The 21,967-nt window shown below is 46.1% G+C and overlaps 2 protein-coding genes across 2 annotated transcripts in view; both read right to left on the reverse strand.

Annotated features, from left to right (window-relative positions):
- Positions 1–21,967, reverse strand: part of LOC131696665 (zinc finger protein ZFP2-like) — a 273,747-nt gene that overhangs the window by 218,864 nt on the left and 32,916 nt on the right. The window lies entirely within an intron of this gene.
- LOC131721184 (macrophage mannose receptor 1-like) lies at positions 498–16,340 on the reverse strand. The gene is made up of 6 exons (XM_059014514.1): positions 16,254–16,340; positions 8,216–8,263; positions 6,912–7,253; positions 2,076–2,417; positions 1,454–1,531; positions 498–508 (listed from the first exon to the last, which is right to left on the reverse strand). The coding sequence occupies exons 2-6, from the start codon at positions 8,250–8,252 to the stop codon at positions 498–500; spliced, it is 810 nt and encodes a 269-aa protein (XP_058870497.1). The 5' UTR covers positions 8,253–8,263; positions 16,254–16,340.

Raw genomic sequence — 21,967 nt, forward strand, 5'->3', positions numbered from 1 at the left:
ATGTCTGAAAAGTATTTAATAGCAAAGTGGGGGATGGGGGAGTTCATTTAATGATTTAGGAATAATGACCGTTCTTTTTCAATTTATTCATATTTTCCTCACAGTCGATGTACAATCAATATGAAGCAAACAGTATCATTATGACCCCCCCCTGTACTGTACTTTCCTGTACTGGCTGCTATTTGTCTGTTTTGAAGTCAGCCTGTTCCAATGACAGTTTCAACATTCTAAACTCTGAGGGCGTCGACTGCATGATAATGAGCACTCTACCAGGAACCTGATTGGTTGAGGCAGAGTTCAGGTGGCTGTGGTATTAATTATTTATATTATTATACATGGTGAACAATAATTTCCTATAATCGTTGTTATTGTACAGTCTTATTGTACACGGTGGTGGTGTGAGACCCGTATGTCATAAGATTGCCTGTGTATGATAAGCGGGATGATAAAACTGCTAACCTCAATCTCTAAAAACAAACTCTACCACCAGTGTATGATCACAACAACACTGTTTAGAAGAGAAAGAAAAGTTACATTTGACACGAGCAACGAGACTGGCTCATCACTGTGGAGGCTGTACCTCATGAAACATGGCATTTATGTAGCCTAGTGTTGGTTAGGGAATCACCTGCCAACCGAGCACCTGCTGTGCTATCAGCTGTGTATGAAAGTCTGTTCTTTGCTCACGGTGACTGAAACTAACTTGTAACAGGGAGATGCAACTTTTATATATTGCAGAATACCTGTCAGACCTCATTTGCATAACAAACGAATCAGTCATGTGAGGTTCAGCCCACTACACACAATACAGCAAAGCTACAACCCTCTTTATCACCTTTTATTCTAATACAAATAGTTATTTAACTGTTAAACATATTCCTTCTACATGTCTAATAAGGGCTACATATTTAAGATTTTGCTGTCTGGAATATAAACAATCTAAACAAAACAATAAGAACATTTCTTTGAAGAATTCACATTTTCTTAAGTTTCTTATGAAGGAAAAACAATCATAAAAAACTGTTATGAATAACACACCTTCTTAACATTTTTTCTTAATAATAAACTTAGAAACATACTGTATTTGAGAAGATGTTTCTTCTTTTGAACATTTCAAGATTATGGCCCCTGTGCAGTATCCAGGGGACCTGGCTTCAACCCCCAGTCCAGTCAGCTGTTTCATTAACAAAGGAATTGAATCTCAACTCACCGCTGTAGCACATGAAATAGTTTCCCTGACTGCAGAGTGAATCCTCCCACTCTCCCTCCGCATTGACTGAAGCACAGAAGAGGTATCGTCCCCAGTTGAAGTAGATGACATCACCTCCACTGGACCACTGCCAGTTCTCTTTATCACGATGCAGCCCAATCCAATACCAGTTACTATATGAAGGTATAAGACCTATAAGCTCATTAACCCTGGCCTGGTCTTGAATGGTGGGCAGGTCTCTACCTTGGTTTCTGCAGTAGCTCTGAGCTTCCTGCCATGTCTTCTTAGTTTCTTCATAGAAACACTGACCAGAGGAGCCGCCTGGGGAGAGGGGACAGCACAATAAAGATGAGTGAAAACGTGTTCTTCAGAGAAAAGATTTCCACTGGAAATGGAACCAACAGTCACAGATTACTGGTCCTGTAAGAATGTGGGACACTAGTAGAACTGTATGGTGATAATAAATATACTAACATGCTTGTGGTTTGTACTGTAACATGAGTATCATTCTGGCATGAGTGACGAAGGTCATGGAAACACCAGGTAGACAAAGAAATCGATGTGAGAAAAACTCAGTTCACTGTCAATCAATGCTAATGTTATTTTAGAAGGTGTAAAGGTACATGTCTTGTTATTATACGATATTGCACAGCACAGCACAATACCTTAAAGCCTAAGGAAATATAACTGGGGTTTTTATTGCCCTTTTAACCCCATTTAGACCCTCTGTGATTGATTCTCAAAGTGGAAACTGGTAGATTTGTCACAACCAGGACCGACTGAAGAGATCTAATCATGCTTCCCTCTTTCAACCTGCAGGTTTACACTGAATTAAATGAGAACACAGTCTGAACAGGGTCCTCACCCTCACAGCAGAAGAAGGAGTTCTGATAATTGCAGCCAGTGTCAGTCCATTCACCAGTCTTACTCATCATCACACAGTTCTCAACCCCTCCCCTATTGTTTGGTTCCCCATAGTTCCAGTTGTGAAATGTGTAGTTATCCCCCTGGTGTGACCACTTCCAGGGCTCATTGAACAGGCCTATCCAGAAGGGCTTGCCCTGCGCTTTCTTCACTAGGTCTTCATTTTCACTGGCGTTCTTTATACTGACGAGGTCGGTGTGGTGTTCTCTACAGTACTGCTGAGCTTCAGTCCAGGTTTTCAGTTCTTCAATCAGGGTGTATCTCTCAGTTATGTTGCTGGTCTCTGTAAACACAAACAAACAGAAGCTGAGAGGCTGGAAGCTGTGGAGGTGAGCTGGCACTGAACCCAAAACAAACTTGTGTGTTTTCATCAATCCTACAACTTATCACAAACTGCATCCTGTCTACAGTCAAGTACATCTGTGTGTTATTTAAAAACATGGGGCAAAATTCTCAGAAACCTGTTATGCCAGAAGTATATTTTTTAGTTGGCTAATTTACTCCTGTTTCGATGTTCAATGAGAATCAATAATATGAGAATCAATCATTTGGAGGCTGTGAGGTCCAGTGGTTAAAAAAAGGGCTTGTAACCAGGAGGTCCCCGGTTCAAATCCCACCTCAGCCACTGACTCATTGTGTGACCCTGAGCAAGTCACTCCTTGTGCTCCGTCTTTCGGGTGAGACGTAGTTGTAAGTGACTCTGCAGCTGATGCATAGTTCACACACCCTAGTCTCTGTAAGTCGCCTTGGATGAAGGCGTCTGCTAAATAAATAAATAAATAAATGAGGGTCTAAATGGGTTTAAAAGGGTAAACCAATAGGAGCTCCCGAGTGGTGCATTCGGTGAAGGCACTCCGTGTGGAGTGGAGGATGTGCCCTACAGCCTGGAGTTTTTAAGCTAAGCGATTGGAAGAGAATCTCTTACAGTGAAATCTCTAGAAGTTGCTTTGACTCAAATGTTATTAGTTAGTTCATTGATGAATTGTTGTCTAAATGCCTTGTCGTAACGTTGTTTAATGGAATATTGGCTGTGCAATTGTTTGAATGTGTTGCCTGCTTCGTTGTTTACGTTGACATTAGACAGCTAACATGATTCGGAGCTGTCGCCAAAGGCCAGCCCTAAACCGGACAACATCACTGCACTTGTTTTCACAGAGGATTGTGTTTGCACCACGAGTGTAATTGAGGGTGGATCTTTGTAAATGCAGATTTATTTGATGTTTAATTTTTCCCTCAAATTGATGGTGAGAAAGTTTTAAATTCAAGGCATATGGTATATGGTATATGGTATATGGTATATGGTATATGGTGTGTGTGTGTGTGTGTGTGTGTGTGTGTGTGTGTGTGTGTGTGTGTGTGTGTGTGTGTGTGTGTGTGTGTGTGTGTGTGTGTGTGTGTGTGTGTGTGTGTGTGTGTGTGTGTGTGTGTGTGTGTGTGTGTGTGTGTGTGTGTGTGTGTGTGTGTGTGTGTGTGTGTGTGTGTGTGTGTGTGTGTGTATATATATATATCACAGTTTGGAGTAGTGGTTAGGGCTCTGGACTCTTAACCAGAAAGTCGTGGGTTCAATCCCAGGTGGGGGACACTGCTGCTGTATCATTGAGCAAGGTACTTTATCTAGATTGCTCCAGTAAAAAACCCAACTGTATAAATGGGTAATTGTGTGTAAAAATAATGTGATATCTTGTAACAATTGTAAGTCGCCCTGGATAAGAGTGTCTGCTAAGATATATATATATATATATATATATATATATATATATCTCATCCATTCTCTTGATTATTTAACTGTCTGTTTTAATATTTTCTATAGTCAATATTTTAAGCTGTTATTACCTTTATTAGTTGCATTATCCTTTAAATTAGTGGTACTATTATTGTTGTACCACAAAGTACAGAAACTTTGAACATTGTTTGTGGAATTATTTTTTCTTTTTTGTTCTTGACTTGCATGGAGAAATTATTTAACGAATTTCGAGACAAACATTAGGAATAATCCAATCACTCGTTAAGGACAAGATCAATTAGCTCTAAAAACCCTAATTTAATGACGCTGAGTGTGTGATGTACTGAGTCAGTGATTGTACAGTAAATAGCACACATGTTATTACTGTGTAATAGTCCTTAATTAATTTCCTAACCTGTATCCCAGGCATTATAACATTATAACACCTTTCATTGTGGAATGTTTATTTACTCATTTGTTTCTTTTTTGTCTAACCTTGTAGTCTCCATTGCATGACTACAACAGGGCAACAACTGTACACTGAATGAATATTTTTTTTACTAGACTTACCTCCCCATAGAAGCTTGTCTGTAAATAAACGGGAGAGAGAAATTCCCTGTTCTTTCACTATCTTTACGAAGGACTGCCATTACATTTCTCTCAGAATAACTGTCCCTTTATTTATTTATTTTCTGTGACAGACACAGACACATAAAGACACACCACACAGACACAGACACACACACAGACAGTCACACAGACACATACACACACACAGACATACCACACAGACACAGACACACACACACACACAGACACATACACACACACAGACATACCACACAGACACAGACACACACACACACACAGACACATACACACACAAAGACACACCACACAGACAGACAGACAGACACAGTCACAGACACACACACACAGAATAAGTTAGCAATCAGGATTCACTGAATACTGAGTGCTAACTTCTACCTTACAATCACTAGAGCCCCTAGTCATAATAATGTAGGAATAGGAAATGTCAGCCAAACAGCTGGTGATCTCTGCACTCCTCTACAATGCTGCAAATCAAGACCCAAGCAACTCGTCTGAGATGATCGAATGGCAAAGTCAATCTACTGCTGAGCTGGAAGGCTATCAGCAAGACAATGCCTGGCAATGTGAGAGGAATCCAAAGATGAGATCTGCATCCAGAGTTGCCACTATGCTGCTGTCGGGGGTGACAGGCCCTCAAAGATGAGATCTGCATCCAGAGTTGCCACTATGCTGCTGTCGGGGGCGACAGGCCCTCAAAGATGAGATCTGCATCCAGAGTTGCCACTATGCTGCTGTCGGGGGCGACAGGCCCTCAAAGATGTTGAAATCCAAAAGGACATGGTCCAGAAGAAAAACCCTAACTTCCTCCCTTACTTCCGATGTAACAAGATTGGAGAGGAGAGTGGGTGAACTTGAACTAAGCACTGCAGCCGAGGATTTACAGAACAGAGAGGAACAGATCGAAGATCTCCAGCAACAGATGGAGCATCAAATAAACCACTAAGCACGCTGCTGCAACAAGAGGAGGACATTCCCAGGCTCCACGCAGAGCTAGAACATGGAGAGGAGGAGCTCAGGAAAGTAAAAGCAGAGATTTGCAGGCTCTGAAAGGGTCATCGGAACCTGATTCCAACTCAAATACTTTTACTTAGAGTTAAAACATCCTCTCCAATTGTGAACAATACTGAGGCAGAGAGCCTAAAGGACTTGGTAAAAACTCTACAGGGAAGTAGCACAGCTCCAGGATAGACCAAAGTCTGCAAGAAGCTGTTCCAAGCACTGCTCAGAGCATGACCTCACTTCCTGAATACACTGCACAACCCAGAAGGCAAGTCCCTGGTGAGCCCAGAGCCCAGTCTACAACTCTGCAATGTGCAATGGTGAAGCACGCCAACCTGAACTGAGAACTAATGGTTTACACCACAAGTTAGCGTCAACTATCAGCAGCTAAAAAGAGCATCACCACTGAGGGACACACTAGTCATATCCAGGACATTATCAATGATTGGGGATTGACAAGTGATCTGCATGAGGCCTGACTACTATCTCTCACAATTGTAGACACAGTACAGGAGTGGACCAGGAAAAATGTTGCGAAACTGTGCGCTGCCATAACAGGGAAATGCTCCAAGTGTGGCGATCCCTGCACAGCCCTGCACACAGCCTGTCTCAGACAATGTAAGAAGGATGAAGACCCGGTGATCCCTGCACAGCCCTGCACACAGCCTGTCTCAGACAATATGAGAAGGATGAGGACCCGGTGATCCCTGCACAGCCCTGCACACAGCCTGTCTCAGACAATGCAAGAAGGATGAGGACCCAAGAGACTTCTACAAGGAACTGAAACTCCTTTACTATGCAGGTGAAGCACATCCAGGGGACAATGTAGACAAGAGCTTCAAGCTGCTGTTCATACGTAACCTGTCTGCAGAGGTCAGAGCTGCCATGAGCGCAGTGGTAAATGCAGACAACTCAATGCCCACCATCCTGGAAGCTAAAGGAGAGTATGGTGAAATATACAGATACCCGGCCCAATACCAGCAGCACTCGGGTACTAGGAGATGAAGCAGAGCCTGACTTTCCTGAATCTGAAAGAAATGAGCTGCCACAGAACTCCCAGAGAAGATTTCAACCTTCACACAGCAAACCCCAGCCCAGAGGGGAAGGTAAACCTGATGCCCTACACCTCACCAGAGGGGGGGAACAGTGTTATAGCTCCATCCATCTATCACTAATGAAATGTAGGTATCTTTTGGAACTGCCTCTGAAACACACCAAACACATCTAATAACTGTATGTTTTTGTATCCTTTCAAGGGCAACTTGTATTCAGGGTTTTGACTGATAATATTTGCAAGCTGAAATAGTTTTTGAGATATTAGCAGCTGTAGGAGTGGGTGGATTTGCAAACTCATACAAGCTCCCCTCACAGGGATGCTTAATAATTATAACAACTAAAATGAATGAATAATCAATTGCAATATAGCAACAATTACGTCTTTACCTTTGTAGCACATGAAGGCTTCCTGAAGGTTGCAGGGTAAATCAGTCCACTTTCCGTCTGAATTGACTGAAGCACAGAAGACGTCTGCCCTCCAGTTGGAGTAGATGACATCATCGCTGTTAGACCACTGCCAGTTCTGTGTGTCATCACGATACAGCCCGATCCAGGAACCCCAGAGAGAAGCTCCTGTAATATTTAAGAGCTGCTTTGCTTCTTCCTGGCTGCGCACAGTGGCCAGGTCTGTGTGCTTCTCTCTACAGTACCTCTGAGCTTCAGACCAACTCTTCTTAGTTTCCACAAACACGTGTTTTCTGATCTGGTTGTACGCAGGCACACAAAACCCTGATAAAGAAAAAACAACATGATTAACACTAGAACGAGCAAGGCGGTCATTTTGACCGTTTTTTGGATTTTAATTTAAATATTAAGTTACGGAGCTGTGCTTTCCTGACTTTTCCTAAATCTATGTACTAATTACCTTGACAAAGAAAGAATCGCGTCGCTCCAAAAATTAGTGAGATAAAATACTGTCATACCTATTCCGACCAGGAGCAGTCAAACTGACCGCTACATAGAAAACATATTATAACAATGAGGTGTTGTTGTATTATTTGTATTCATCAGTCAGGACTTGCAGACATGTATTGAAGTTTGATTATATCAGTCTGCATTCCTCAAGTGAGCGGTCTGTTGACATTTCTATTGTTTCAATGAACCTCCTGATAGCCCATCAATCAGCCTTGACAGCTCACGGTGCCAGGCTGTGTGCGGAGCGGAGCGAGCACATTGTATATGGAGCGGGGGAGCAGAGCGGACATTTCCAGCCTGCTCTTTCACAGCACTAACAACTGAGCATGGTTTGATTTTACATGTTCTGCCAGGGAGTTTGCACAGAGAATTAAAGAAAAAAGAAGCAGTCACTATACAGTATTTTCCATCATGCCTGTGCATGATAACCATTCATTTTCCAGTTTCAAACCAAAATTTCGTCTTAAGTGGACAAGCGGTTCGCTACACATTTGTAACAATGTAGGTGTGACAGACAGACAGACAGCCTCCATATACCCCCCACAGTACCGATCAATAGCTTGTGCTGAGCTGAGCAGATATAACAGCAGCCAGGTCTGCTCTGTAGCAGTGGAGCAGTGCAGTAAACACACAGACACCCAGGAATCACATGTTAGTTTCACAGTGAACGTGACTGAGGGACACTGCAGCTTTAAGAACTGCGTTAACTTTTCTGAGAGAGAATGTGGAAAATATCAAAGCAAACAGTAAGAAAACCAGAAATAAAGGAAACCCACCTGCAAGCAGAAGGATGAGCAGCCCTCTCTCCCCCATCACAGCAGACTCTGCATTAGAAAGAGAAGACTTTCTATTAATCACCTTCATAGAGGGAAAGCTTCAAATATAAAAAACAGCAAAACAAAATAAAAAACAGAATACTCAATCACATTGGAACCTCAATAGAAATGTTGTTCTTATTATTAGTAGTAGTCCTATTTGATGACCAACAGGAGGGCTCTATCAGCTTTCACTCAGCACATGGTGTTCCAGGTGGTCTCCCATCCAAGTACTAACCAAGCCCAACCTTGCTTAGCTTCTAAGATCATCCTAGATGAGGCTTACTCAAGATGGTATGGCTGATGTAATAGCTGATGAAAAAAATACTATCAGCATCCCCTAATCAAAAAGGCGGTGCTAACACAAACTCCCATTAACTATCTAACAAATAGTACAGGGTTCTCCTCGTTGTGGAGCGGAGGGGGGTCGAGGAGAAATCAAAGATCCTGCTCAGGTTGTTCTCGAGGGGAGGCTGAGGAGGGTCCAGCAACTTTGGTTCAATCAGCAGGACCGGCTCTCCGGTCCTAAGGACCCCCTCGAGATACCTGTTTGAGGGCCCTGAGGGGGAGATGACTCAGAGGTGTGCAGTGCTGGCGTGGATGGGTTTGCGCTCTGCTTGAGTTTAGGGCACCTTTTATTTTGGTGCCCCAGGTCTCTGCAGTGGTAGCACCGCACCTCCTCCGAGGAGAAAAAAATCACACAGTTACCACCCCCACCAGGTGGATGGTAACATGGCGTCAGAAGGACAGGACGTGGCGGAGGGGCTGGTCTTTGCACCCTAGGGGGGTGGGGTGGATCACTGTTTTCAGCTCCCCTAGGGCCTGAAGATGGGGCTTTAGAAGGTCATCCTTTAAGAAAGGTGGGACGTTAGAAAGGACAACCCTGCTGCCCAACCCCTCCATGAGTTCTATGAAGATGTACATCCCCCCAACTGCGAGACCCCTCTCAACCCGCAGTGTGTGTCGCCACAATGGTCGACGGTCTGACCACCTTGGCCATGGCCATGGATGGGAAAATGTTAATTTGCATATAAAGAATTATATTATATTAAGTTTTAGGCTACCAATAATCAGTATAATAATTTGAATTAATAGTAGAACACGCTAAACTGTAAAATTCTGCCAATCTCACTGTTGGGTAGATTGTCTATGGAAGGTTCCCAGCCCAGAATAAAAAAGGAGACTCTAAACTAGGAGGGCTATCCTTGCCTGTTATATATTATTTGGTTGCAAGGATATATTCGGCAATATCGGATTTTCAAAAATGTTAATGCCGGTTGTGCGCACATGAAACCATTTGGAAAACAATCTGACAATTCAGATCTCCTAACTGGTCCCATAGAAAAGTGTTTAAAAAATAAAACAAATAAAAACAGTTATTAAATACACTAAATGTCTGGTATAATGTTTAAAACAACGTTAGGATTAGACAAGGATTATTTAAAACCAGAGAAAAAAGATATATCTTCCACAAAAAGAGAGGCAACTAACAAGACCGTGAAGTAACATGTCCACTGTAATGAGAACATCCTTCCTGCTTTCCATCATCGGTGTGTTATTGATTGATAATAATACTATTACTAATAATAATAATAACGGTCATCATAATCTGTGTTAGATAGCGTCTTTCATTATAAGGATCCCAAAGCTCTTTACAATTAAAAAGCCATAAAAAAAGACCGCAGGTCGCAAATAAAAACTAAAGCTTAAAAAAATCTGATAACAACCAAACACGTGTGCCCTTTTACATACAATATAGTATCCCAAAGCTCTTTTGCAACAACAACTATAAAGACCATACAGACATCACAGAAACAAGAAACAAGCAAATAAAATTAAAAAAGAGAAAAAAAACACATTAAAATCTGACAAAATAACAGGTCACAATTAAATATATGCAATACACAAAATGTATGCAATAAAATAAAGAACAGAAGGCTTTATATTATAGCCTAGTAAAAACGAGTGTGCAGTGTCTTCGTATACACAGACAGGATATTAAATAACTTCTGCTGTATTATAAGCTTTCACAATTATTTTCAGCAAATCGAGAGATCTTGCTGGGAACGCAGGACCGATGAGGGAGGCAGTGCCTGTTGTGGAGTAAATGCTGTTTATCATCGAGTCTGTCACAGTGTTTAGTTTGTCAGTTTTGGAAGAAAAAAACAAGGTCAGCTGTTATGCTATTATTCACTTAGTTTACTTTAGAAATGTATTAAATTAATCAAAACATGTTATTATTATATGATAACGTTCTTTAAAATATGTATTCCTCCATTTAAAAAACAGTTGTCACATGAATTTCAGTTTACGGTGCCGCTTATCAATTTCAGTGCAAGACTCCAGTGACTGTTTAGCCAGAGAGCATGCGCAGACGCATAAAAGGAAAAGTCGCGTGAGGAACATTAAAGGATTAAGTATTGGGGAGAAATCAAATAGGCTATTCAAGACAAATAACAATGAAGATGGACTGTGGAAAATGCTGTTTCAGCAAAAACAGTGGGTGGACTGTGTCCAAAAAAAGTGAGTGGACTGCATCCACCCGCGTCCAGCCCCTAGTCTAACACTGTGCGCAGCACACCCGCGTCCAGCCCCCAGTCTAACACTGAGTGCACCACACCCGCGTCCAGCCCCCAGTCTAACACTGTGCGCACCACACCCGCGTCCAGCCCCCAGTCTAACACTGAGTGCACCACACCCGCGTCCAGCCCCTAGTCTAACACTGTGTGCACCACACCCGCGTCCAGCCCCCAGTCTAACACTGTGCGCAGCACACCCGCGTCCAGCCCCCAGTCTAACACTGTGCGCAGCACACCCGCGTCCAGCCCCCAGTCTAACACTGTGCGCAGCACACCCGCGTCCAGCCCCTAGTCTAACACTGTGTGCACCACACCCGCGTCCAGCCCCCAGTCTAACACTGTGCGCACCACACCCGCGTCCAGCCCCCAGTCTAACACTGTGCGCACCACACCCGCGTCCAGCCCCCAGTCTAACACTGTGCGCACCACACCCGCGTCCAGCCCCCAGTCTAACACTGTGCGCAGCACACCCGCGTCCAGCCCCTAGTCTAATACTGTGCGCAGCACACACGCGTCCAGCCCCGAGTCTAACACTGTGCGCACCACACCCGCGTCCAGCCCCCAGTCTAACACTGTGTGCACCACACCCGCGTCCAGCCCCCAGTCTAACACTGTGCGCACCACACCCGCGTCCAGCCCCCAGTCTAACACTGTGCGCACCACACCCGCGTCCAGCCCCCAGTCTAACACTGTGTGCACCACACCCGCGTCCAGCCCCCAGTCTAACACTGTGCGCACCACACCCGCGTCCAGCCCCCAGTCTAACACTGTGCGCACCACACCCGCGTCCAGCCCCCAGTCTAACACTGTGCGCAGCACACCCGCGTCCAGCCCCTAGTCTAATACTGTGTGCAGCACACACGCGTCCAGCCCCGAGTCTAACACTGTGCGCACCACACCCGCGTCCAGCCCCTAGTCTAATACTGTGCGCAGCACACCCGCGTCCAGCCCCCAGTCTAACACTGAGTGCACCACACCCGCGTCCAGCCCCCAGTCTAACACTGTGTGCACCACACCCGCGTCCAGCCCCGAGTCTAACACTGTGCACACCACACCCGCGTCCAGCCCCTAGTCTAACACTGTGCGCACCACACCCGCGTCCAGCCCCTAGTCTAACACTGTGCACCACACCCGCGTCCAGCCCCTAGTCTAACACTGTGCGCACCACACCCGCGTCCAGCCCCCAGTCTAACACTGTGTGCACCACACCCGCGTCCAGCCCCCAGTCTAACACTGTGCGCACCACACCCGCGTCCAGCCCCCAGTCTAACACTGTGCGCAGCACACCCGCGTCCAGCCCCTAGTCTAATACTGTGCGCAGCACACACGCGTCCAGCCCCGAGTCTAACACTGTGCGCACCACACCCGCGTCCAGCCCCTAGTCTAATACTGTGCGCAGCACACCCGCGTCCAGCCCCCAGTCTAACACTGAGTGCACCACACCCGCGTCCAGCCCCCAGTCTAACACTGTGTGCACCACACCCGCGTCCAGCCCAGAGTCTAACACTGTGTGCACCACACCCGCGTCCAGCCCCCAGTCTAACACTGTGCGCACCACACCCGCGTCCAGCCCCCAGTCTAACACTGTGCGCACCACACCCGCGTCCAGCCCCCAGTCTAACACTGTGCGCACCACACCCGCGTCCAGCCCCCAGTCTAACACTGTGCGCACCACACCCGCGTCCAGCCCCCAGTCTAACACTGTGTGCACCACACCCGCGTCCAGCCCCCAGTCTAACACTATGCGCACCACACCCGCGTCCAGCCCCCAGTCTAACACTATGCGCACCACGAGTGAACGGCCAGCCTTGTACCATCGCTGCTATCAGGTTGCGCCCTGAGTAGAATCACAGTGCCACCTTCTGGCTGAAATAAATCTATGCACCAAGGGCGTTTCAAATAAAGTTCTATCTCCTGTGTGTCAGTGAGTTGTCCATCACCCTTCCACAAACTGTTTGAATTGGAGGAGCTCTGAAAAAGTGCCAGTAGTAGTAGTAGTAATAATAGTGGTATGATAATTGTTGTTGTTGTTGTTGTTAACATTATTTTAGTAGTAGCATTGATTATGACTACACAGTTCTTTAATATGCGGATAGATAGATAGATAGATAGATAGATAGATAGATAGATAGATAGATTATTATTATTATTATTATTATTATTATTATTATTTCTTAGCAGAGGCCCTTATACAGGGCGACTTACAGTCATAAACAAAAATACATTTCAAGAATCACAGTACAAGTATTAATACAATTAAGAGCAAGATAAATACAATGACTTCGATAGATAGATAGATGATCTTTGGTGAGTTACAGGAATATAATTCCAGACAGGGTTTCTGTGACGTCATAAATTATAATCCACGGATACCCTTGTGATGCTGATATTAAGATGACGAGGTTCATCAGTATAGTGTTTTTTAAACGTCGTGTTTCAGCGCTGTACATGCGTTCTGTGTCGTTATCCATTAGAGCTTCAGCTTCATTTGGATGATCGCCTTTACCTGGTTTTAATTTTCCACATCATGCTAAAAGCAGTGTGGACACAAGTGTAAAACAAATAATACTGGAATCCCTTGACAGAATACAGAACACAATATACCAAAAAAAAAATCCTCCCAAATACAATATTCTGTTCTCAAAAGAACACAGTTAATAATACAGGGACGAGGACACGCCAATATTTCTTGCTACATAAAAAAAACCGAACCACTTACTGTTAAACACAACTCCCCTAAATCCTGCTATGCGAATCACAAATACTAAAAAAAAATCTTAGTAATAGGCCTGTTGTATAAAATTGATAACTTTATCTGTGCCTTACAAAACATACAAGAAGCATATGATTGTGTCACTATCGTCTTACCGACATGAACAAAAACATCTTCTACACTCCTCCTCTTCATCGTGTATTAATGGTCATAACAGTGAAATATTCTAACGTTCATAAAATACACGATGGCGGTTTTACGGTTGTTGACGAAGATAAAAAAAATGGACTGTTCTATTTCTTATTGGTGTGGGGGGGGGGGGGGGGGGGGCTGTTGACTTTATCAAGACTCATACAGAAGGCAGCACGGAAAATCACTGTACTATCACTATAATCATCTTCAGAAGCGTAGAATTGTGATTGTCGTTCCATCACTACAGAATAGGGAACATGTTTCACCCGGTTGCGTGTTTCAAAAGCATGTTTATTTGTGTGTGTTGATCGGAGACATGGAAAAGTAATATTAACCTGAATACTGAATATGAATTAAATAAAAATGCAGATAAATACAATATTAAATGACCTAACTAAATAAAATACTATTCGCTCTTTTATCTGCATAACAATGTGATTCCACACTAAGCCAAGCTGATTGAGACACGGGATCAAGCTTTGTAAAGATCCAGTCAGATCATTACTGTGGTAATATTTGTCAGTGTTTTCACACATGACTTTCCTTGTTTTGTTTCTCCTATCGTTTAGCGGACTGTCTCGTATAAATTGTTCGAATTTCACATTTATTAGGACATGTCAATACTTTACAATGCTTTCGTATTTAAAATGGCAAATATGATTTTAAAGAGTAGGGGGTTACTTAACTCGTTGAGTTTGAGTTTTTTAAAAGACGAGTCGAGTTTGTAATAGGCGTTGTTCAAGTCTAACTCCACGGTTTTGCAGCTCCAGAACACCGCTGCTAAGCTGCTATCATGCCGCCCGCACTGTGACAATCAGGCGCTTTACACATCGGTCGCTAACTCGATGAAAATTAAACTCTTAAAAAACGTTTGCCTGCAACAGACATTCATATATTAATATTAATTAATATTAATATAATATAGTGTAACGTCCTTCACCCACTCGAGTTCGTTGCCCCTTTAAAAATTGACCCAGACACAGAAATTGGGAGTTCACTTTTAATAAAACAAACAGAAATACAAAACAAAAACAAACACCTAGCTCTTTACGAGCACTAACTTAACTTTCAGGAACACCCTGACTACAAGTAGGACGGCTAAGCCGTTTCCCCACCAAACAAAACCCACAGAAACGCTTCACTTGCCGACTGCTTGGAAACAGAGCACACCTTGCTGTCTCCTTCATACAGCAGCCCTGAGCAGACTGACTGCACCCCTTATATACCCTGCACCTGGTCCTAATTTAACAATAATTACCAGGTGCCGGGGATAATTAACAATTAACCCAAATGTGCATTCGCACATGTTTTCTTCCATGCAGGGAGGATTAACCCCCTCCCTGCTGTGTTACAATAGAATCACTTTTACTAGGAATACATGTTTTAACCAAACGTGGTGGCAATAGACAGAATAGTGCGATTTTTCATTACGATTTTTTTTTAAAAACAAAATCAATGAATAAAATATAAAATACTATATTAGTAATTTGTGATTTGCATAGCAGGATTCAGGGGAGTTGTGTTTTACGGAAGAGGTTCTTTTTTTATGTAGCAAGAAATCTGCTTACATCTGCTCTCACTTTACATTTAACTTGTGTGACATTCTTACCAAACCAAACAGTATGTAAAATAATAGATATTTTTAACGTTTAAACAGTTGCATAGTAATCGTTATTGTTCAAATTATTCTATGTTGGTGTATTGGATCAGATATAGCTTGCATTTTTAAAATTGATTAATTTTGTTGACAAAATAGGACTTTGTCACCTGGATGAGCGGGTCCTTGGGATGCGTATCGTGCTTCGTACTTTACAGTCCACTCACTGTTTTCTGTAGGAGTCTAACGCTGGTTGTTATGCGATGGAAATTAAAACGTACATGTACTATTGCATGAAGCAAACAATACTATATGGAATACACATCATCAATTATAATGATTTCGTTTCACTATGTTTGCATAAAGACCCAATATTGCACTTTGAAGTATTGAAAACATCTGATTTGAATGTTTTCTTGGCAGGTTTGACTAGGGTAAGCAAGGCTATGCAAAGCACAGCACATCCCATCGACCAAATTACTTTTTATGCTGCTACAGATTGAATATATTTCTACACTTTATATATTTTTAGAAGAATTCCTGCTCAAATGACTCCCGCATTTTAACCAATCAGAACAGACTTAAACAGAGTAGGGCTGTATAAGAAACACATAAGCATCTAAAACAATACAAAATAAAAATATTAAAAAGCAATACATCTCAATATAATGATAATAGTAATAATAATATTTTTGTTGAGTTTATTTCCTATAGAGTAGTAAACTCCTTCTGCAAGAAGCAACTATAAATGTAAGATGTTCAACGTGGGCTATTGAGGAAACTGCCTCCTTAAAATCTATATTTAAAACCTATTGGGACACTGGACTTTCACATATAAACATGCTGCTGTTTTTAATGGATATTTAGTAATCTACATACAGACAAACACATCTCGATAATGTTTTTGGAAAGTCTTACCTTAGACGCAAAGCAGTGCCAAAGTGTTCTCCCTGGTCTGAAACGCGCTGACACTGTGACAGCTCAGCTTAGACATGCTGTGATATACTGAGCATGATGGGTGGAGACAAACAGCACAGCCAGTGACGTCATTCAGTAAGCAGTGATAGTCACGCCCAATTTAAAAAAGGTACACGTTTTATATATATTAAAATATACAGCAGCACCAAGCATGATTAAGACAATTACCCCACGTTTTAATATATGTGCTTCAATACATATATTAAAACGTGAATTGAATTTAAATCAAGGGAAGTAATGTTAAAACTTTACAATGCATTAGTAAGACCTCACCTAGAATATTGTGTTCAGTTCTGGTCATCGTTACAAAAAGGATATTGCTGCTCTAGAAAGAGTGCAAAGAAGAGCAACCAGAATTATCCCGGGTTTAAAAGGCATGTTGTATGCAGACAGGCTAAAATAATTTAATCTATTCAGTCTTGAACAAAGAAGACTACGCGGTGATCTGATTCAAGCATTCAAAATCCTAAAAGGTATAGACAATGTCAACCCGGGGGACTTTTTTGACCTGAAAAAAGAAACAAGGACCAGGGGTCACAAATGGAGATTAGATAAAGGGGCATTCAGAACAGAAAAAAGGAGGCACTTTTTTACACAGAGAATTGTGAGGGTCTGGAACCAACTCCCCAGTAATGTTGTTGAAGCTGACACCCTGGGATCCTTCAAAAAGCTGCTTGATGAGATTCTGGGATCAATAAGCTACTAACAACCAAACGAGCAAGATGGGCTGAATGGCCTCCTCTCGTTTTGTAAACTTTCTCTTCTTAATTTGAAATAATTGACAGCAAAAATGAAATGATACTTCCAAAACAGTCAATAGATTTTAATAAGGAAGCCGCCCCACAAGTGCAATGGCACTCCAGTCCTTATCCATGTATAATGCACACTGACTGGGTGGGATATCTGCTCTTCATTGTACCTCTTCAGTGGGTTTCTGCAATGGTGACTGTCCAGACAGGGATCACACTGAATGCTGTACCAGTCTTGGCACTCTTGATGATCTATTTAGGTTAAGAACATGGTTTAAAATCCCCCTGCCCCCACTGTAGAGCCAGTGGAGTTCAACCCTGGGGATCTATTTTGATCTATTTGCACCCTGTATCAGTATTGTTAATTCTGTAGAAACCAACTTGCTCAACACATAACCTGTACTGGTACCTGTTGCCATGGAGACATTCAAATCTCTCTGATTTGTATCTGCAGTAACAACAGGTGTGTGCTGTAGACAGTGTGAGCAGCTCAGTTAAAGAAATGAAAAAACTAAACCAGAGCAAACTATATTTCTGGCTTGGTTATACAAACACAGCATGATCGCTGCACTTCATATATTTATACAAACACAGCATGATCGCTGCACTTCATATATTTATACAAACACAGCATGATCGCTGCACTTCATATATTTATACTAACACAGCATGATCGCTGCACTGCATATATTTATACAAACACAGCATGATTGCTGCACTTCATATATTTTCTTTACTTTGAAACTTTGCAACTCCATCCAGCACCGCGCTCCCCCATGCTGGTCTGCAGGTGTGAGAGTCACTCGGGGCTCTCTGTGCTGGACACAGTGTTCTTTCAGGTGTGAGAGTCACTCGGGGCTCTCTATGCTGGACACAGTGTTCTTTCTGGTGTGAGAGTCACTCGGGGCTCTCTGTGCTGGACACAGTGTTCTTTCAGGTGTGAGAGTCACTCGGGGCTCTCTGTGCTGGACACAGTGTTCTTTCTGGTGTGAGAGTCACTCAGGGCTCTCTGTGCTGGACACAGTGTTCTTTCAGGTGTGAGAGTCACTCGGGGCTCTCTGTGCTAGACACAGTGTTCTTTCAGGTGTGAGAGTCACTCGGGCCTCTCTGTGCTAGACACAGTGTTCTTTCAGGTGTGAGAGTCACTCGGGGCTCTCTGTCCTGGACACAGTGTTCTTTCAGGTGTGAGAGTCACTCGGGGCTCTCTGTGCTGGACACAGTGTTCTTTCAGGTGTGAGAGTCACTCGGGGCTCTCTGTGCTAGACTGTCACAAAGACGGCCGGAGTGGGTGGCGTCAGACCAGAGCCAGGAAGTAACACACAGAGACTTGGAGTTTTGGTTAAGCTGAGCGTGTGATCGCGCTCAGCATTTAATGAATAAACAGACAGAACAGAAAATAAAAGGTCTGAACACAAAAACACGGGACACGGCACTATACGCCAAAATAAAGAGACAAACAAAACAGACTAAACAGTGAACAGACAAACGGACAAACACGGTGAGTGAAAACACTAATTACTTTACTTTACTTTCCTTTCCTTTCTCCTCTCTCTCCCGTTCTCCACTCACCGAACACCAACCCCCAGTGAGTGAAAACATGCAGCTTTTATGCAGTTGTACCAAGACTCAATTGCTAGTCAATCATTCAATTGGAATCTCGGTACAACTGCACGTGAATTAATTAAAGTGCAATTCCCCGTGCTCACATATTATTACTTTTTACTTGCACGTGATGTGATGTGCCATCCCCGTGCCTAAATACAAATATACAATTTACACACACGTGAAACACAGACCCGCTTATATCCCGTGTACCAATGCTTATACACCAACATTTACACACAACACGTAACATATAACATACACAGGGGGGGCACTTTGCCACATATACCCCCCCTTGTGCAACGCACACATGGCCTCAATGGCCACCTCCCCCCTCAGTCCCAAAGTCCTGGAAGAGGGGGAAGCAAGTTGTTTCTGGGGGTGGCCATGGTGGAATGTCTGTTACCCCCCAATTCTTCGTGGCTGGCAGTTCCCTCTTCCGGGGCTTCAGCCACACTATCTCCTGCCGCGAAAGAGCAGCTGGGGGAGCTGGTCTCCTGACCTCCCCCCCCTTCTTCATGGCCGGCAGTTCCCCTCCGTGGGGCTCCGGCCACCCAATTTCCAGCAGCGAAACTGCTGCGGGGGAGCTGGTCTCCTGACCTCCCCCCCCTTCTTTGTGGCCGCCAGCTCCCCTCCGTGGGGCTCCGGCCACCGTGTTTCCTGCCACGGAAATGCGGCTGGGGAAGCTGGTCTCCTGACCTCCCCCCCTTTCTTTATGGCCGGCAGCTCCCCTTCATGGAGCTCCGGCCACAGTGTAGCGACCCGAGGCAAAGCAGAGGCCCCGGCGACCCCAGGCGACGCAGGACCCTCGACGACCCCAGGCGAAGCAGGATCCCTGGCGACCCCAGGCGACGGCAGCGGCCCCTCGGGAGGAGGCGGCAGCAGCAGCGGCCCCTCGGGAGGTGACGGCAGCAGCAGCGGACCCTCGGGAGGCGACGGCAGCAGCAGCGGACCCTCGGGAGGCGACGGCAGCAGCAGCGGACCCTCGGGAGGCGAACTTGGGAGGGGAGCCCCTGGCCATAGAGGCGGCAGCGGGAGCTCCACTTCTCCCTCGCACCCTGCACCCTGTGTGGAGCAAAAGGCAGCCCCAGGCGATGCGGAGTGGCTGGAAACCCCAGGCGATGCGGAGCAGGCAGCCCCAGGCGATGCGGAGCGGCTGGAAACCCCAGGCGATGCGGAGCGGCTGGCAACCCCAGGCGATGCGGAGCGGCTGGCAACCCCAGGCGATGCCAGACAGACATCCTTGGGCGAAGCGTGGCGAGCATCCTTGGGCGAAGTGAGGCGGGCATCCTTGGGCGAAGCGAGGCGGGCATCCTTGGGCGAAGCGAGGCGGGCATCCTTGGGCGAAGCGAGGCGGGCATCCTTGGGCGAAGCGAGGCGGGCATCCTTGGGCGAAGTGAGGCGGGCATCCTTGGGCGAAGCGAGGCGGGCATCCTTGGGCGAAGCGAGGCGGGCATCCTTGGGCGAAGCGAGGCGGGCATCCTTGGGCGAAGCGAGGCGGGCATCCTTGGGCGAAGCGAGGCGGGCATCCTTGGGCGAAGCGAGGCGGGCATCCTTGGGCGAAGCGAGGCAGGCATCCTTGGGCGAAGCGAGGCGGGCATCCTTGGGCGAAGCGAGGCAGGGAGTCAGGACAAGCTGGGGTGCGGGTGTTGGCCCTCTTCTCGTCCTCTGCGGCCGGGCGGTTCTTCCCCATGCTTCCCTCAGCAGCCTATGCAAGGGCTGCTGAGGACCGCCAGCATCTAGTCCTGGTTTTTCTGGTGAAGGGAGAGGTAGCTCCTGCTCCTCTCCTCGTGACGGTGGGGGAAGTAATACTAGCAGGCATTCATCCTCTGCTGGTTGGGGAAGTGTTACCAGCAGGCATTCATCCTCTGCTGGTGGGGGAAGTGATACCAGCAGGCATTCCTCCTCTGCTGGTGGGGTTGGCAGAGGCAGAGGCAGCTCCTGCTGCTCTGCTCCTGCCAGTGGAGGTGGGAGCGGCGTGTAGTCTCCTGGCGGCGGAGGTGGGAGCGGCGTGTAGTCTCCTGGCGGCGGAGGTGGGAGCGGCGTGTAGTCTCCCCTTGTTTCAGGGGACTGGTGCGGCCCTCCCTGTCTTGCAGGGGACTGGTGCGGCTCTGCCTCGGAAGGGGAGACCAGCAGGCATTCACCCTCTGCTGGTGGACAGGGACCCAGCAGGCATTCACCCTCTGCTGGTGGACAGGGACCCAGCAGGCATTCACCCTCTGCTGGTGGAGACTGTGGACGCTCTACCTTCCTCTTCTTGGGCCGTGGACGCACCGACTCCTCCCTCTTGGGCTGTGGACGCACCGACTCCTCCCTTTTTGGCTGTGGACGCACCGACTCCTCCCTTTTGGGCTGTGGACGCACCGACTCCTCCCTCTTGGGCTGTGGACGTTCGGGCTCCTCCCACTCAGGCGTAGGACGTTCGGGCTCCTCCCACTCAGGCGTAGGACGTTCGGGCTCCTCCCACTCAGGCGTAGGACGTTCGGGCTCCTCCCACTCAGGCGTAGGACGTTCGGGCTCCTCCCACTCAGGCGTAGGATGTTCGGGCTCCTCCCACTCAGGCGTAGGACGCTCGGGCTCCTCCCACTCAGACGTAGGACGCTCGGGCTCCTCCCACTCAGGTACTGGCGAGCTGGCATAGGGGCATCCCGACCAGTCATGTCCCCGTTCCTCACACCGCCCGCACCAGCTCGGTGGCACCTCGGAGCAGTCCCTCCAGCGGTGATCCACCTTTCCGCACCAGGTGCACCAGGGGAACAGGTTCTCTGGCTCCTCTGGCCGCTGTTGCAGTTGTGGTTGGGGCGGTGGGAGCAGCAGTCTGCCTCCCCCTGCTGGTGGTGGAGACTGAGGCGACCCCTGCTCCTCTCTCTCCGGATGGACAGGGCAGCGGGCCACGTAGTGCTCACCACCGCAGATGGGGCACAGTTGGGGTAGCTGTCCGCGGGGGTACCAGGGGCAGTTGGTGCTGGAATGCCCAGGCTCAGCGCAGCAGTAACACCCAGGCTGCTGTTCCTCCGGCTGGTGTTGTGGTTGCTGTTGCAGCTTTCCTTTCTCCGTTCTCTTCCTTCTCCCTACCTTCCTCCCTTGAGCTGGTTTCTCCTCCTCTTGGAAAGGGCAGACAACCACTGTGTGCCCGTATACTCCACAAGCAAGGCACCAGCCTTGGTCCTCCAGGCCCCCGAGGAGATCCTCCAGCTCACTGCAGCCATCTCTCCAGTTCCAGCCTTCCATTTTTTTTTTTTTTTTTTTGTAATCCAAGAAAATGCGGTTCCTGCTCTGGCCTGAGTCCTGGAGGCGCTGTCG

Source organism: Acipenser ruthenus, chromosome 48 (genome assembly GCF_902713425.1).
Source record: "Acipenser ruthenus chromosome 48, fAciRut3.2 maternal haplotype, whole genome shotgun sequence".
Classification (NCBI taxonomy): domain Eukaryota; kingdom Metazoa; phylum Chordata; class Actinopteri; order Acipenseriformes; family Acipenseridae; genus Acipenser; species Acipenser ruthenus.